Source organism: Alligator mississippiensis, chromosome 3, assembly GCF_030867095.1.
Source record: "Alligator mississippiensis isolate rAllMis1 chromosome 3, rAllMis1, whole genome shotgun sequence".
Taxonomy (NCBI): Eukaryota; Metazoa; Chordata; order Crocodylia; family Alligatoridae; genus Alligator; species Alligator mississippiensis.
Genome location: NC_081826.1, coordinates 254,172,300 through 254,190,515, shown reverse-complemented (window position 1 = coordinate 254,190,515; position 18,216 = coordinate 254,172,300). Strand labels below are relative to the sequence as shown.

The following is an 18,216-nucleotide window of genomic DNA, read 5'->3' as shown; positions in this document are numbered from 1 at the left end:
TCAGATTGGCATCAATATAAAGGAAAGTAACTGAATCAGAAATCAGCCTCATGTGGCCGATAATTTGGCCGATAAATGCCCATGCATGCATGAAGCCACAGTGCAGCATGCAGGCAGCGAGAAGCACAGCCCAGCAGCTTGGAAAGCTGCGTGCAGCTGGTAAGTCTGCTGAGGTAGAAGGGGTGCGTGGAGGGAAGGGGTGTGGGAGAGCAGATCAAGGCCCCTGTGGTGAGGGAGGGGGAGGCAGGGGCTGGTGCTGCCCAGCCAGGGTGGGGCAGGGTGCCTCACAGAGCCGTGGCTCATCCGGTGGGGTGTGGTGGGGCTCCTGTCGCTGCACGCACAATGGGAGGGCGTGGTGGGGAATGTGTCCCCGGATCTGTGTGGGGCACGGGTGGGGTGGACTGCAACTGTGAGCTGGGGCTGCGCCAGGCTCTTCCCAGCACATGTGTGGGGGTTGGGCTGGGACTGCGCTTGGGGCAGGCAGTGGTGACACTGGGAGGGGGGCTGGGGGGGGCTACAACAAATTTTGAGGTGGCTGCAGCCCCTCCCATAGGCCCCTCCCAGCACCGCTGCTGCCTACCCTGAGCTCAGAGCAGCGCAGCCTGGCCCAGCCCTTGCTGGGAAGAGCCCAGCATAGCTCTGGCCCCAGCCTGCAGCTGCAGCCCGCCCTGCCCATGCCCCACACAGATCCAGGGGCACATGCCCCACCATGCCCTCCTGGGGTGTGCACAACACAGGAGCCACTCCACCCTCCCCGCATCCTGTCCCCCCGGATGAGCTGCAGCTCTCTCCAGTGCCCCGCCCCACCCCAGCTGGGCAGCACCTACCCCAGCCCCTGCCCCAGCCCCATTCCTCCCTCACTGCAGGGGCCTTGATTTGCTGCCTCCCCTCCCCCCCCCACCCAATGCCCCTTTTCTCCCTATGCCCCTTCCACCACAACAGACTTACTAGCTGCACACAGCTCTTCAAGCTGCAGGGCTGCATATCGGAAATTGGATCAGTATCGGCCGATATATCTCCTTAAAAATCAGCTATCAGTGTTGGCCCCCAAGGTCTCTATCAGTGCATCCCTAGTGCCACTTGTGGGTGAAGGCAGACTGCTTACTGAGGAGGTCCATCAAGCTGTTCCTGACTCCTGAACAGTGCAGAACTCCTACAGTTATGTTCTGCAGTTGGCACTGTTCCCTGCATTTGGCCCCTTGGCCTCAGCCCTGCCTATTCCTAGGGGGTCAGCGCCACCTGTGCTGGGGGAGGGAACTCAGCCCCTTGTCCTCCCCTTTTTGCTAGTCCCAGACCAGTTGCCTTTCAGAGTACCTACTCCTCCAGGCCCTCCTCTGGGATTAGCTCCTGTCCCAGATTCTGGACTACAGCCTAGGCTGCACATGCCAGGTTCCAAGCCCACGGCCCCGTGTTAACTGTCTCAGCCCTCGTGCAGTTCACTCCCTCTGCCCCTTTTGTAGGGCTTAAAACCCAGAGTGCCCCAGGCCTTCTCCTCTCCTACAGCATAGCCCAGTCTTCTGGTGTAATGCAAATCCCAAACAGCAATGGAAACAAACCATATAACTTATCTTTCCTATATATCATGCCTGTAGAGCTCCTTCTTTTGTGATGATCTGAGACTTGGGCCCTAGGTCAGGCTAATATTATATGGATATATTATTTAATATCATGAGACAAGTTCTTGGGTTGTAGCTAGGTTCAGTTTCACTCCATTCCATAGAGGCTGGAATGAAAGGAACCTGTCTCTTGGCAGATAAACCTCACTGTCCCAGGTTCTCGTCTGGCCCCTAGGAACTAACCCTTATCTGTGCAGAGGTAAGTCATCAGGAGGACCTGCTGAGAAAGCAGGAAGGGTGCAGCTGAGGCTGAATTTCCTGGAGTGATCTGCCAGCTGCTTACGTAGGTTCTTGCTTAGAAGGACTTGCCCTTCCACTCAAGATCAGACTGATCACCACATTTGGGTTCAGAAAGGAATTTTACCCCAAGGTCAGATTGGCATGGACTGTGGGGGTTTTGCCTTTCTCTGCAGTGGGGACATAGGTCCTTTTCCTTTTATCTCTTGGGTGTATTTTGAAAACTACCATAATTTTGTACTTGCAGCAGTAAGATACTGGCATTGCCCTTGTTTCTCTGCTTTACCTGTGGCAGGCAGAAACATAACTGGTATGGTTTATAGCTTAGGCCAAACCTGCTGTGGGGAGAGGTGTTGGTGTGGCCAGAAGCTAGGTAGAGTCAGCCTCATGCTCCTAATCCTTAATGAAGAGTCACTGCTGCGGGAAAGACGTGTTGGTGTGGCTAGGAGCTAGGGGTTAACAAAGAGGCCGTAGCTCACCCCTGTCACCCCTGTCTGCTAAATGTCATTTCTGGGGTGGTAGGCAGAGGTAAATCTGGTGGCAACAAAATGTAAGGAGAGAGCTAGAACTGGCCACAACTCCATTAACCCTGTAGCTGCTGGCTGTGCCAACATCTCCCCACTACAGCAGTGGTGCCTGCTGCAGAAGCACTGAGGCTGCCTTGAGCACTATTGCCCTGAATTACACTCCCACCTGAGCAGACTCTGCAGGGGTTTCCATTCTGGTTGCATAAAAGTCAGTGTAAAAGCCTGGGACTAATGCCGCATTTGCCCACCCCTAGTTATGCTACTGGGTTAGGGTGTTCTTGGCATCTTGGGGCAGTGTACCTGGTAGCTGTGTGAGAAGGTTGTTTGTCTACTTTTAAGAATAGGTTAGACCAAGAATTCTCAACCAGGGTGCCCTGGCCAGTACGCAAACATCATTCATGAGATTAAACCCAGAGATTTCAAATAAGAATTCATAAAGTCAAAAATATTTTTCCCTGCTTTGGTCTTTCTGAGTTCATTGCAACAGAAAAATAATGCTTTATTTATTCCATAGTCAAAAAATAAGTGAAAACTATGGGCTAGCATTTTCCAAGGGATGCTTTGAGACTAAAAAAGTTGAGAACCACTGGGTTAGACCTATGCTTGTACAGGATGGATTAGATAGGGATGATTCTGTATGGAGCAGGGGGGTTATTGTAGATGACCTGAGGTCCCTTCCAGTCCTACTTTTCTATGATTTTGTGCTTGGTCACACAAAGTTTCTCTCCAGCTTCCAGAATACCTCAAGTCCAGAAGAAACACAAAAAACCACAACACTTCTCCCCTCTGGGCTCTGTTATCATTAGATCCCTTGCTTCACTTCATGGGCAGATCTAGGACTTTGAAAAGGGTGGTGCAGAAGGTGTGGTATCTCATTACATATAATACAAACCGTATTTTTCTCCAGGTAAAAAGAGACTAGAAGCTTTACTAATATGCTAGCAGTCTAGGACTATCTTATTCATAGATTCATAGATGTTAGGGTCAGAAGGGACCTCAATAGATCATCGAGTCCGACCCCCTGCATAAGCAGGAAAGAGTGCTGGGTCTAGATGACCCCAGCTAGATACTCATCTAACCTCCTCTTGAAGACCCCCAGGGTAGGGGAGAGCACCACCTCCCTTGGGAGCCTGTTCCAGACCTTGGCCACTCAAACTGTGAAGAAGTTCTTCCTAATGTCCAGTCTAAATCTGCTCTCTGCTAGCTTGTGGCCATTGTTTCTTGTAACCCCCGGGGGCGCCTTGGTGAATAAATACTCACCAATTCCCTTCTGTGCTCTGGTGATGAACTTATAGGCAGCCACAAGGTCACCTCTCAACCTTCTCTTGCGGAGGCTGAAAAGGTCCAGTTTCTCTAGTCTCTCCTCGTAGGGCTTGGTCTGCAGGCCCTTGACCATACGAGTTGCCCTTCTCTGGACCCTCTCCAGGTTATCCGCATCCTTCTTGAAGTGTGGCGCCCAGAATTGCACGCAGTACTCCAACTGCGGTCTGACCAACGCCCTATAGAGGGGAAGTATCACCTCCCTGGACCTATTCGTCATGCATCTGCTGATGCATGATAAAGTGCCATTGGCTTTTCTGATGGCTTCGTCACACTGCCGGCTCATGTTCTTCTTGGAGTCCACTATTCAGTTTAAGATCAAAGCAAAAACCAATATAACCTTATTGGAATATGTTAAAACTAGCCTGCAGGGCTGTGAAATAGGAGCTACATTATTGGAAGCAGCTAACAGATAGAAGAATTGCAGAAAAAGGCTAGCTTGATGAGTGGAACATCACGACCATTATAAAGGAGACAGGGTCGTTAACACCTGTGGAATGAAGAATTCAGGAAGAATCAGCTAGATTTTAATGAGCTATGAATTCAATTGACTCCCTTACTGGTGCCTGAATAAAAAATGTTACTGCCACTGTCAGGCAGTTGGTTTTAAACTTTGGGAGGAGCAGGGATCAGGAGAGTGCAACTGCACTAGTGCGCCCTCCTCCCCCACACTTAGGCAAGTCTAAGTTGGTTATTGATAGTCAAATATGATGATCGCCTACCTGGCAGGACTTCCCTCCCCTGCTTACTCCTTTTCTGTACAGAGGCTCAGCTAGGGTGCAGTCTTCCTCAGTTATTGCCATTTGCCATTACTTAGAGCTATGTATCTTCCTCTTCCTCCATTCAGCTGTCAGTAGAACTGTTGCCTCCCTGTTTAGTTCCTCCCTCAAAGACTGATACTTACTTAATTTCTCATGGGTGAGGTTGAATAGTACCCAGCAACCTATTAACTCTTTCTTGATTTGCATGAGGGGGTTACACTCCAACAGAATCCTCAGGTATTACCATCCTGAATCTAAGCAATGCATGCATTTCTTTGGTCTCCTGAGGTGTAGAATAGTATGTGTACTCTCTTGTTTCCTTTAGAATAAGAAAGTGTCAGGGGTAGATGCTTCTTTCTCTCTATTTTAGTGGAATCTTTTCTATAGCTCCTAGATAAAACAATTGAGGTATATCCCTCATTCTGCCTATTTAATTAAATATACTGGTAGTAATAATATAATAAGGCACTGAAGAGGAATTTCAAACTCAATTTTTCTGGGAAGAAGTACCAGGGTTGATGGCAGGTTGGAAGCCATCCATGTTCTGTCTCATGGGTAGTAAAATGGAGCTGAGGGAGAGTTAGCATCTGCTCTGTTTTTTATGCTGTCACAGGGGAGCACGAGGAGGCAGAGGGCACATGTAACACTCCAATGAAAATGGCTATTCCAAGCTTGTAAGCCTGAGGCACATGCTTCCATACACTGAGATGTACACTGACACGTAGTTAAAGAAAGTGTACACTACTTTTTTACATATTTTTGTGAGTGTTTGATGTGAAACAAGTTTCCTTGGCCACTTTAAGCAATTGCACGATTCAAAACTTTTATACTATATCTGCAATGATCTGTGATTTTTACTGTTTGCCTAGACTATGAAAATATTTAACACCATATTTAAAAAAAGGTGGAAAAAACTTTCTGAACATCAGTGTGGCATACAGATACACTGAGAGTAGTATGAGATTTTTGACCTCTAACGAATGCTAGATTTATACCTTTTCTCATTCTTGGTCTTCTGTACTAGGGAAATCAGAAGTTTAATTTGGTCCAAAAGATATAAACAAGCTATAAGGGCATTGATGAACTGTAAAATAGATAGTGTTTTAAATGTTGCTTTTTGGAAAAAATGTTTTTCACAGAGATTTAATGATGAAGACGAGTCTCCAGAAGAAAGCCTGCTCTCAGGTGCCATTGCAAAGGAGACATTCATGGTTCCAAAGGAATTGACACTGCAAAACATATTTCCAAGTGTTTTAAAAGATTGTCAGAGTGCCAGCATGATGATTATTGAGCTTGATGCCAAGGTTAAAGATCATTCTGTTAATACAGATACAGCTGTCTCATCAGCACCCCCAGAGAAGATTTCCAAGGAAGCGTTTACTGCACAAAGAATAATGGCTGATGAATTTGAAATTCAAGATTTGCTGAAACCACTCAGTGAATCTGAGAGTCCAAAAATGATAAACTTTTTGCACGATATTCTAGAATGTCAGGATGATGTTCTATCTGTAGATACTTTGGGTGATGAGAAGAACAATGCCCTCCCAGAAGAGCTTCTGACAGCACTGAATTCTTTGTCAGAATCTTTAGTACAACCTGTCTATCAATTAGCAGAGACGGAAAGAGAGCTTCGTGTTATGGAAGAACACTTGAGATCAGAACTCAGTATTTCCCAGAGAGATGACGAATGCACGCAAATAGCGGATACCTTCGAGTCTTGGTTTTATATAGAGCAGCTGAAAGAAAGAAAAACGTTAACAGAGTCAAAGTTATGGAATATAAAAGATGAGCAGGTGTGTGTACATTTTAATCCATATAGTGAAGCGTTAGTTTTATCTTAAAATACTTTATTGCAGTTAATTTTTTCTCCTTTTGGTAACATATTTTTATATTTTCATTGCTTTTACTTAAGCTCCCATCAGCTTTTTCCTAGCTATTGAAATTGCTGAGTTTGCTGGGATTGTAAATTTTAGTAAACTTGGTTGTATTATCCTATTGTCTTCTGTGCTTTGCCTTATGCTGCTTTGCTGTATTTAGTAGTCTACTTAAATCATAGTTAGATTTACCAATTTTCATGGGTTCGTTGCAGCATAAAGAGCAAATTTCGTGGGCATTTTGCAGATGTGCTCCGGCAGCCCCATACCTCAGTAATGCTTGGCAAAGAGTCCCTGCGGAGGAGGAGGGATGAGGGGGTGGCCACCATCTTGACTGCTGGTTGCCCTTCATGCAGTCCTGCCCCTCAGCACTAATTGGTGGAGGCCCGGGGTGGGTTGGGAGGAGAGGCAAGAGGATGGCAACCATCTTTTCTGCTGCCCTTCTTGCTGCCCCACCAGCCAGCCCCTTCCCCTCCCACTTAATAAAATAAGGGTTTTTTGTTGTTGTTAATTTCGCAGACAATCCTGGATTTTGCAGTTTCTGTGAAATCCGCAAGACTGCGATTTCAGTAGACCCCTAGCTATATTATTTGCTTATATATTCCCCATCACTGTAAAGCATAAGCACCTCACAAGTATTTAAAATGATATTTCTCTTTTTAGCATGTAAGATAACAAGCCTGATTAGCTTAAAGGTTTTTTTAATATGTATTTTAATACATTAGAGTTTCTATGTTGTGTGTGCATGTGAGGAACTTGCAAAAGGTGGGAAATGGAGGTTGGGACATGCAGTGCCATAGCAAGTGGGGGGCGAGTGGGGAGACTGCCCTGGATGCTGAAGCGAAGGGGAGCCAACAGGCACTGCCAAGCCAGGGCAGGGTGTGGGCTTTCCAATTGGTGCTCTCAGGCTTTCCAGTTGGTTTGTTTTCAATTTGAGGGCACAGCCTCCAGAAGGGATAAAAGCCTGTGTGCCCAGCACATTTGACAAGGGACAATGAAGACAGGGCTGCAGAAGAGCTGGTAGAGCTGACTAGTGGGGCAGCGCAGTTGCCCCAGAAGCACCCTGAAGATGCCTTTGCCAAGCGGGAAGCAGCAAGCGGCTGCGTCTCAGCCCCGCTGTGGCAGGAGCCGTGGCGTCAGTGCACAGGTCAGTGCACAGAGAGTCCTGAGAGTTGAAGGGACCCCGCAGCTGCACGAGGCATTGAGGGTGTTGTGGAAAAAAAACATGCTGTAGAATTTGGAATCAGGTCAGGTAGAAACTTTATTTCGATAGCTATCGAAGAGAGACCCTTACAGGAAGATTTCTGCTGTGGCCTCTCTACTTTACATCCAGGGCAATTAACCTTTTATAGATTCGAGACAAAGGGCTGCCTAAACTAGCTTTTCCTGCCTTGGGGCTATCTGTCTTGTATCCTTCAAGACAGTTTAATGGTCATCTTCCTCTTATCTAAGGAATTTCTCTCTCCCCCCCCTGAGGCCTCAGCCATCCTTTGCTTCCACATTTCCCCCCTTTGAGACTTACAAGTCTCATCTTATTCTATTTCTATTCCCATGAGTCTCTCTATTTCATCTTGCATCTTTCTATATCTTCTTTCAATCTGCTCACATCTTTTTAGTACCATCATTTTAGTTTCTGTGGTGTGTTTTCTTTCATTTTCCTTCTGCTGATTTTGTTCAGATATTTGCAGGAACATTAATCTATTCCCTGGTTGGGTTTGCTTAGATATGTAGCTAAGACAACAGCGTACAAGCATGAAAATTACACATATCAGGACGATAATAAAGAAGATCAATAATCCATGAATAATGGTGGATCCTAAGGAGCCAAAAAGGGACCTAAACCATTAACTTAAATTCCAATCGTCTGGCTCATGTAATTTGGCTGCTTCCTTTTGAATATGTTCAGCCAAATCTTGTATTTTTTCGGAATTATCAGGGATGTAAGTACAGCATTCTTTACCAATTAAAGCACAGACTCCTCCTTTGCTGGCTAACATGTAATCTAAAGCAAATCTGTTTTGTAAAGTCATCTGTCTTATTTCCTTCATTTCATTATTTATTTCGTGAAGACTAATAGCAGTAGCATTAGCTATCTTCTCTGGGGATGCTGCAACTTTCTTTATTTCAGACATGGCCAAGCCTGTGCCGTAGTTGGGAAACATGATTCCCCAAAATCTCTGAGTTTCTGTAATTTCCTGCATGTTGCGAATCTTTCCTTTTGGCAAGTAAGATCTAACAGCAATAGGGGGATATATTGCAGGGACATAGCATGTTCCTTCCCATCCAGAAGGAAGGTGTTTATAGGTCTTGTCTCCACATGTGAAATAATGGCCAGCCAGTGCAGTAAACCCGTGGCTATCATTACAGCGTGGTCTCATCATCCATTGTGTATAATAACCTGAAAATCCACTTTATTTGGGAGTATAATTAGATATCCAGGAACCATTAGAGAACCATGCCCCATTTATCTTAAATTCTGTCTCACATTTACTGATTCCTACTGAAAATTCAGATCCGTTACAGGTCCAACAAAGTTTTCCCAGGGTGGCATAGGCTAACCGTATATAATCAAATCGGTTATATTTTATATCTTGCCAGGTTTCATTTCCTTTAAAATCTGAATAGTAAGGGGCCGACATTTGTGTGGCATTTAAAGGTGTCGATATCATGGGTATTTCCCCGGTAGAATGAATAGGGGCATGACTGCATACCCAACATTGAGAAACATTTAAGTCCTTTGCAAATTGGTAAGATAACTGGAGGAAAACATTTTGGTGATGAAATAGTGACCTTCTTGATCTATTCTGCAATATTAAGTTGTTTATCATGTTTTCTTCAGTTACTGAGTCTTTAGATTCGTGTAGGATGATCCAAACAAGAAAACTAAGAATTACCCAAGTCACAACCAACCAATCCCATCTCGGGAACCAGAAACTAGGTGGAGGCCTTTTTCCTTTCCCGGAGGGCATAGTGGTGTCGCGGGGGCACATCTTCTTCACTCTGTATTGGTAAATCCTCTTTGTCAGAGGGCACTATGCTCACCACTGGTCCTGAATTCTTCTGCTGGCAGGCGCTGAACTCACTACCAGCTTGTGGAGTCTTTCTGTCCAGTTGGAATTCAGCTGCTTCGGGGTCCAATGGAGGTGAAACCTTTTTACAGTGCGAGGCGTGAGTCCACGTCTGGTGTCCTTGGCAACGAACGGCAGTGTTAGTGGTTAGGAGCACCTGGAAGGGGCCCTTCCATCTGGGTTGGAGTGAGTTTTTTTGTTGATGAACCTTGATATATACCCAGTTTCCAGGCTCAAGCGAATGGCACGGGACGTCTGCAGCAGGTGGCAGCGCTTCCTGAACCTGTGAATGAATAGATCTGACACATTTCATTAGTGCCTTACAGTAATTTAAAACAGTTTCATCATCCAACTGAAGATTAGTCTGATGAGGAAATGGGGGTGGTGTAGTGGCCATTCTCATGGGACGTGCCATGAGAATTTCATGCAGGGACAGTCCATGTTTTCTGTTGGCAGTGTTTCTAATGTGCATGAGTGCCAGTGGCAATGTATCTGGCCATTTCAAGTTAGTTTCAGCACAAATTTTAGACAGGCGTGTTTTTAAGTCAGAGTTTTTTCGCTCTACTGTGCCACTGGATTGGGGATGGTAGGCACAGTGCAAGTGCTGGTGTATGTTCAGGGCCTTACAGATGTTTCTAACAATCTGCCCTGTAAAGTGTGTTCCTCGGTCGCTGTCTAGCGTGAGTGGCAGGCCAAATCTGGGGATGAATTCTTTCAAAAGTTTCTTTGCTACAGTGGTGGAGTCTGCATGTTTACAAGGATAAGCTTCTACCCAACCAGAGTACATATCAATAATGACAAGAATATATTCAAAAGAACAACATTTTGGCATTTGAACAAAGTCCATTTGCAAATTTACAAAAGGTCCCCAAGGTGGGGGGTGTGCCGCTTGTCTAGTTTTAACCTTCTGACCGATGTTATGGGCAAGACAAATGGGACAAGTGCTACAGTACTGCTGTGCCATAGATGGAAAATTTGGGGCAAACCAATCACGCTGTACTATCGCAATCATCCCCCCTTTGCTCGTATGGGCCACCGAGTGAGCCAGACGAGCAAGGTAAGGTAGCAAAGCCTTGGGCGCCACCAGGCAGCCATCCGGGGAGCGCCACAAGGTGTCAGGATGCAACTGACATCCTTTACGCAGCCAGTCCTCCTTCTCAAATTTTGGAGCCTGGTCTTGGAGTAGGGCCAAGTCGGAGAGATTGGCCAACGGAGACTGGTCTGCTAAAAGGCAAACAAAAATATCATTAGGAGCCTGAGGGCCAGAAAGGGCCGCATTCCTAGCTGCATGGTCAGCTAGGGCATTTCCGCATGTGACATCATCATTAGGGATTTCATGGGCTTTACATTTAACAATAGCAATAGCAGAAGGCAATAGGAGAGCATGCAAAAGAGCATCAACATAAGAACCATTACTAATCTGAGTCCCAGCCGAAGTAAGGAATCCTCTTTGTTTCCAAAGTTGACCAAAGTCATGTACAACACCGAAGGCATATCTGGAATCAGTGTAGATGGTGGCAGATTGACCCTTAGCCAAGGTACATGCTCGAGTGAGGGCTACTAGTTCAGCCACTTGAGCAGAGCGGGCATGAGGCAACTGGTAAGCTTCTAAAACTTGGTGTTGATCACAGACTGCATAGCCAGCAGTGAGCTGTCCCTTGGAGTTTCTAAGGCAGGAGCCATCTACATATAGTAGGAGATCTGGGTTCTGTAGTGGTGTATCTTTAAGATCGATATGAGGAGTCAAAAGCTGGGTAGTTACAGTTAAGCAATCATGAGGTTCTCCATCTGATGGGGTAGGAAGTAGGGAAGCAGGATTCAGGATAGAGCAGCGTGTTAAAGTTACATTGGCAGCTGAAAGAAGAAGTTTTTCATATTTGGTAAGTCGGGAGTTAGAAATATGTTGTGTTTTGCCTTTCAGGAGCAGGGCCATAACAGCATGGGGAACAGCAACAGTTAATGGATGTCCAAGAACCAAGGAATCAGCCTTTTCAACAAGCAGGGCAGCAGCAGCTACAGATCGGAGACAGGGTGGAAGTCCTGCTGCAACAGGGTCTAAGGCAGAGCTATAATAGGCAATGGGGCATTGCTTGTCACCATGAAGCTGAGTGAGCACCCCTAGGGCAATGCCATCTCGTTCATTGCAATACAGGGTAAAGGGTTTCTTGTAATCAGGAAGTCCTAAAGCGGGTGCTCTGGTGAGGGCTTGCTTGGTCTGAATAAAGGCTTGTTCAGCTTCTGGAACCCAAGGTAGTGGTTCGGGAGTAGAATCAAGGGTAAGGGCCTGTAGGGGTTTGACGATGGAGGCATAACCCATAATCCATTGCCTGCAATACCCAGCCATCCCTAAAAATCCTCTCATTTGTTTCCGGGTAGTTGGTTTAGGGACTTGGAGGATGGCATTAATTCGGGATTTGGACAGATGTCTTTGTCCTGCTGAAATATCATGCCCTAAATAATGAACTCTGGGTTGGCATAATTGCAGCTTCGCTTTGGAGGCCTTATGTCCCTGAGAGGCCAGGGCAGTGAGTAGGGTGAGGGAATCCTGTTTACATGCTTCCAGAGAAAGCGAAGCCAGCATAAGATCGTCCACATAGTGGATTAGCGTGGAGCCCCCCTTGAATTCTATAGTATCTAAATCCTTTTTAAGGATCTGGGAAAACAAGGTGGGACTTTCAGTATACCCTTGTGGAAGTCGAGTCCAGGTGTACTGAAGACCTTGGTAAGTGAAAGCAAACAAAAACTGACTATCAGGGTGAATAGGAATAGAAAAGAAGGCAGAACAGAGATCTATTACAGTAAAGTGAGTAGCAGTAGCAGGAATACAGGATAGTATAGTGGCTGGGTTGGGAACAATAGGGAAAGTAGGTAGGACTGCAGCATTGACAGCACGAAGGTCTTGTACAAAGCGATAAGTATCTCGACCGGGTTTTTTAACAGGAAGGATAGGAGTGTTGCATGGGCTACAGGTCCAGATGATGATCCCTTGTTCAAGGAGGGAAGTAATGACAGGTCGAATGCCCTCCTCGGCTTCTTTAGAAACAGGGTATTGCGGAACACAAGGGAGAGGTTTGGCAGGATTGAGAGTGATGTGCACAGGCTCTGAGCTGAGCATGTGGCCCACCTCATTGGCGTGAGTAGACCAAAGTTGTGAAGGGACTTGAGCCAACAGTTCCTGTTGCAACGAGGAAGTGTCAGCTTCAAAATCATCCTCCAGTTGTTCTTGTAACAGAGCCAAAAACTCAGCCTCCCTTGGTTCCGGCACTTCTAGGTATATGCCATCTGAGGAGCAGTAGATGACACAGCCCAATTTACACAACAAATCCTTTCCTAAAAGATTTACAGGGGTAGAGGGGCTAAGCAAAAAGGCATGTCTCTCAGAAATGGGACCGATAGAGACAGAAAGGGGTTTGGAAACAGGGTGGGGTATAGGGTGTCCGCTAATGCCGACAGCATTAACAATTTTTTCAGAAAGAGGTATATTAGAGAAATCAGAGGCTTTTAAAGTGGAGAGGGAAGCTCCTGTGTCTAACAGGCAAGATATAATCCTGCCGTTTACAGAACAATTAAGAAAAGGACCAAATTGGTCGAGTGAAATAAGTGGGGCGATGATGTCATCCCTCAGGCTGTCCTATGCTTGGGTAGGGAAAGGAGGAATATTCTGAAGTTCAGCTGATGCAGTGAAAACTCGGTCAGAAAAATATTCTTGGGACCCTTGTGGTGCTCAGTACTTAGGTATACGTCCAGGTCGATTTGGGCACTCTGACTTCCAATGACCCTCCTGTTTGCAATAATTACATTGAGTGCCATACTTGGAGAGGTTCATAGCCTGGCCTATGCCCTTACCCCGTCCTCTGTTTGGCATTCCCAGTCCTCTTGCCCTTCCCCTTCCTCATTGTCCGCCCCTACCGGCTTGAAGTTGCTGAATCTGGAGGGCCATCAGTCTAGTTTCATAGCTATCCTTAAGTCTTTCTGCCTTATGGAAAAAATGTTGTGCAGCTGCCAAAACCTCCTCTAAAGTTTTGGCTTCCCAGCCTAGAAGCACAATTCGAATTCCTTCTGAAATGTTTGGTTGGAGTCCTTGAACAAAAGCTGCCACTACAGCCTGTCGGGCATTTTCAGCAGCATTAGTCATGCCTGAATGGCGATCAAAACAATTTTTAAGTCTTTCCAGAAAGTCAGCTGGGTTTTCATCCTTTGTCTGTTCACAAGCATTAATTTTGGTCCAGTCAGTCTTTTTGGGGCAAACTTCAAGGACAGCTTTTAAAAGGTCTTCCCTACTGAGCCCCAGCTCTGGTCCAGTGCTGGGATCCTGTGCTGGCCATTTAGCCTTTTCTAACACACGTTGTAAGGTTTCACGGGGTAACGCAGCACGTAAAAGTTGGTTCATATCAGCCCATGTGGGGTTATAACAGTCAATTACTACTTGAAGTTCTTCCTGGAATCTTACAGGGTCATCTCAAATCTTAGGGAATCTCTGTACTAAATTAAGCAGATCAGTAATGCTCCAGGGAGCATGTACAGTTACTATCGTTCCCCCCTCTTGACCTACACCCAGCATCGGAGCGGGGCCTGGAAGGCTTCCTGGCCACTATGGATGCTACTCCTGAGATTGTAGGGTGTCTTAGGCGTGGAGGGCGTCGGAGTTTCGTAGTTCTCCTTGCCCAATACCTTTTTCAGGTGAACTGAAGTTGGAGTGTGCTCAATGACTTGCCAGGGCGTTGAGGTGCTGGGATGTGGCAATGGTTCTGAGATGGAGAAAGGTGGAGAATAACCTGGAGGGGGAGCTGACGGCCTTGGTTTGTTTTCTGGTTCAGATGCGGCCGGATTTTCAGCTAAGGCTGGATTGATACAAAAGTTTAATACGTCTTCTGGAGGTTCAGTTAGTGGGGGTACCCCTTTCAATACTGGGTATAATGGACTGCAGTTTGAATTTAGGGGAGCGGCCAATTTCTCCCGTGTTTCCTTTAACCCGTGTTTGTTGTTTAAATTTTTCCTGTGAGTCTTTCAGGCTCTTGGTCTGAGACTCAGTGCGCCTTTTTGACATCTCTTCATACCAATCGAAAAATGCGTTCCACTGGCATTGAGGAGTTTTGGATCCACGGGACTCTAATGTCCCTCTTAAGTGCACTATTTTATCTAGATTGAATGTGCCTTCCTCAGGGAACTGCTTGGAAGGATCATCCCTGGTATACCAGTACCACTTATCCAGGTACTTGCAAGTCTCGGGAGAATAATGTGTGTACATATAGTACGCCAGAGTTCCCTTAGAGGGGACTGGCACTTGCTTTGACTGTCCTGTACCCATTTCACAATCACACAGGGAAAGACAAGACAAGGGAATGGCTTATTGAGGAAGTCCGTGCCAATCCGAACTTTAGCCTGCAATACTGGCGAGGTGAGTTCTGGATTTGGCAACGGCTCATAAACAGACCGTTTATCTACACGGTAGAATAAGGGTGGGGGAACAACAAAAGGAATCCGCTAAAGTCACAGAAACCTGCTCGTAGGCCCGTCTGATGACTGAGGCTACATACCATCAGGCAGCGGATCTATAGCGGCTCATGAATGGAGGGGAGGAACACAAGACACAGAGCAAAACAAGAGGGTGAGGGACCAGTGAAAAGTTCACTGGGGAGGAGGGAAGGGTTGATTTTGTCTCTCAACCTTGGCTCCCAGTGACTATTCTTTCACCATGCACCCTTGCATTCGAGTTGTGCCAGTCATCGCCCAAACTGGGCTCGCATACGTCTCGGGGCAGCTGCACGTGGTTTCAGAATTTGCCCTGGACCAATTCCAAATCACCATTCAGTCAGGGTCACAATCTTATTTCCATTACCCACTCAGACTTCCTAAAGCCCAGTGTTGTGCTGGATGCAAGTGCTTGTGCAACAGACAGATTCTCCCTACCAGTTATGTGCGCTTTCCAGAGACAGACAGAATTTACCAGATTAGTATGACCGGTCTTGGTTCTACACTGACCTGTAACAAAGGTTCGAATCCAGCTACCCAACGCGAGCAGGGAGCCTGTGAGCAGTCCTCCTCCGACACTCCAATAGAGATTTAAAAGGCCTCTTACCTTTACTGGTGGCGCCGGGATTTGGCGGGGAACGGCTCACGGTCCTCTGAACATGTCGTTGGCTGTGGATCCGAGTCACGGCACCATTTAATTGTCGTGGAAAAAAAAAACACGCTGTAGAATTTGGAATCAGGTTAGGTAGAAACTTTATTTCGATAGCTATCGGAGAGAGACCCTTACAGGAAGATTTCTGCTGTGGCCTCTACTTTACATCCAGGGCAATTAACCTTTTATAGATTCAAGACAAAGGGTTGCCTAAACTAGCTTTTCCCACCTTGGGGCTATCTGTCTTGTGTCCTTCAAGACAGTTTAATGGTCATCTTCCTCTTATCTAAGGAATTTCTCTCTCCCCCCCGAGGCCTCAGCCATCCTTTGCTTCCACAAGGGTCCCCATCTCTGCAAAAGGCAGGAACCCTCGGTACACAGGGAGGTGCACAGGGCTGGCAGAGCTGAAGGGATGCCGTGGCTGTAGGAGGAAGTGTGGGTCCCTATCCCTGCATGAGGCAGGAGCCCTTGGTGCACAGGGCTGGTAGAGCTGGAGGGACCCCTGCGGCTGCACGAGGCAGCACGGGTCCCCAACACTGCACAAGGCGGGCACTCCCCTCAGTGCATAGGGAGGTGCTTGGGACTTGGAGAGCTGATGAGATCCATCCCTACAAATGGCAGGAACCCCTTGGTGCACAGGGTGGTGCATGGGGCCAGGAGAGAGGGCTGATAGACCAGGTAGCTGCACGCGGCAGCTCAGGCCTTCTTGTTGCAAGTGGCTGCAGGACAGAATGACCACCCTAGCGAGAGGGGGGAGCCTCCACAGCTACCCCTAGAGAGAGAGAGATGAGCCAAGCCTTCCCGACTGCTAGGAGCTGTGAGTGATCTAAAAAGGGGCTTGCAGTCCCAAGGAGGAGATGAGGATTTCCACAGGGGAGGAGCGCCACCCCAGTTTTGCTGTCACTGGGCCAGGCTAGGCATGTGGCCTAGATGAGGGAGATAGTGTTGATATGGTAACCTGCTCTTTTCCCCTGGTATCACTCCTTCTGTTGAGCATACCATTGTTGTTGTCTTTGTTCTTTATATTGTTGGGGCCTTTGCTGTAAACTTGTGTACCTATTGTTGTATTGTGAAATAATTATGAGCTGTCTCATTTAGCCTGCTAAGGGTTTAGTTGCTTGAGGGCCACTGCGAGGGCACCCCCTTATTCAATATTTGCTTTTATGGTATTCATTATCTTTATGTATTGAATCCTAATAATGTAATTTCACATATGTACGTTTACAGTAGTGATTTATCCCTGCTGGTTTTGTCTACTGACCTATTGTTTAATCTGTGTTGTTACTGTCAACTGTTCCCTTGCCAGCTGCCTGGAGAGTCTGCTGAAGGCAGGGGCTGTACACCAGAGGGAAGGCCAAAGAGGGTCAAAGCCTATGCAGATATAGTGCCTTCCATACCCAGTTGAGATTGCCTGGGTTTACGTTCAACAAGAGTCATTGTTTTGTGAACTAATATTTGTAAATAGTATATATGTGTGTGTGTATGTTTCTATATGTTTATGGACATTGTACTGTACAATCAAACCTGTAAATAGTTAAATATCCTGGGGTGAACCTGGGCCCTGCTCTGCTCTGTAGGGGAGGGAGGTGAGCTGGTCTAAAACTAGGTGGTCACACTCACACCCTGCTAACATCCCTTCATTTGAAGAGAGGGTACCAACTGCATACCACCTGGGCTACACAAGCATAGATCACTCATATTAAACCTCCTGTAAAGACATAACATTAGTGCCTAAGACCACAGTATTTTTTATCACATTAACCTTAGTCCATTAGGAACCGGTTTCATTGGACTCATATCTTGTGGCCTACTAAACAGCATTCAGATGGTAATGATACTGGTTACTACCAAGCCAGGCTAGATTGATTATTTCCTTAGTGATGGAAAACTTTGTCTGCTTCAGTTTCTTGAGCCATCCAGTTCCGTTGATTAGCTGCTCTTATGGAGGCTCCCTCTACATGTTACAGGTATTGTGCAATTGTCTGGTTAATTGAGTAATTAATTACCTTTAAAACCAGCTACATGTGCAAAGTAGCTATCACAAATTAAGAAGTGCCAACCAGCTATAAGGTTAGACCTTGAAAATGTGGACTTACTCTAAAGCTGGTTGCTACTGAACTTTAATTTGCATATGAACTTCAATTTCCCCTGTAGCTGGAAGCTGCCTTTGCTTAGGAGGCTCCTAGCTGCAGGAGTGTACTATGCCTAGCCTGAAACCCCTGAGCCCTGGGATCACAGTTTCCATGATCCCCAAAGCTTAGGGGGTGCATGAAACCCCTTAGCCCACACACGCAGCCAGGACCAAGAGTCTCACAAGGGCCAAGAGTGTGAGGCACAGCCAGGACTGAGAGCCCAATCAGGTGCAGGACTCTTGGTCCTGGCTGCATGTGGCCTCTGCAGCTGGGAGACCCCTCAGCAAAGGTGGTTCCCAGCTCTGGGAGCCTGCTTTTTTCCAATGCAGGAAGAGCCCAGAATCAGGCCCACCCTATACTGGCAATAATGCACGATTGGATCTAATTTGTAATTCTGTAGTTGCACCTCCTGCCATGCATGTGTGTCTCATGCATTGAATCCAATCAAATACCTTTACCTACATGTGTAGAGGGGGCCTGATTCCGATGCCTGAACAGCATGGCTTATCAGCTTGACAGCCTCCTTCTATAGAGGCCATATATTTGTCGAATTCTAA

General features: G+C 46.6%; 1 protein-coding gene across 1 annotated transcript in view; it reads left to right on the top strand.

Annotated features, from left to right (window-relative positions):
- ANKRD31 (ankyrin repeat domain 31) overlaps positions 1 to 18,216 on the top strand; it is a 164,489-nt gene that overhangs the window by 26,537 nt on the left and 119,736 nt on the right. Inside the window, exon 7 of the mRNA XM_059723549.1 lies at positions 5,601 to 6,254. Within this exon, the coding sequence (XP_059579532.1) occupies positions 5,601 to 6,254 (654 nt within the window). The remainder of the gene's footprint in view (positions 1 to 5,600; positions 6,255 to 18,216) is intronic.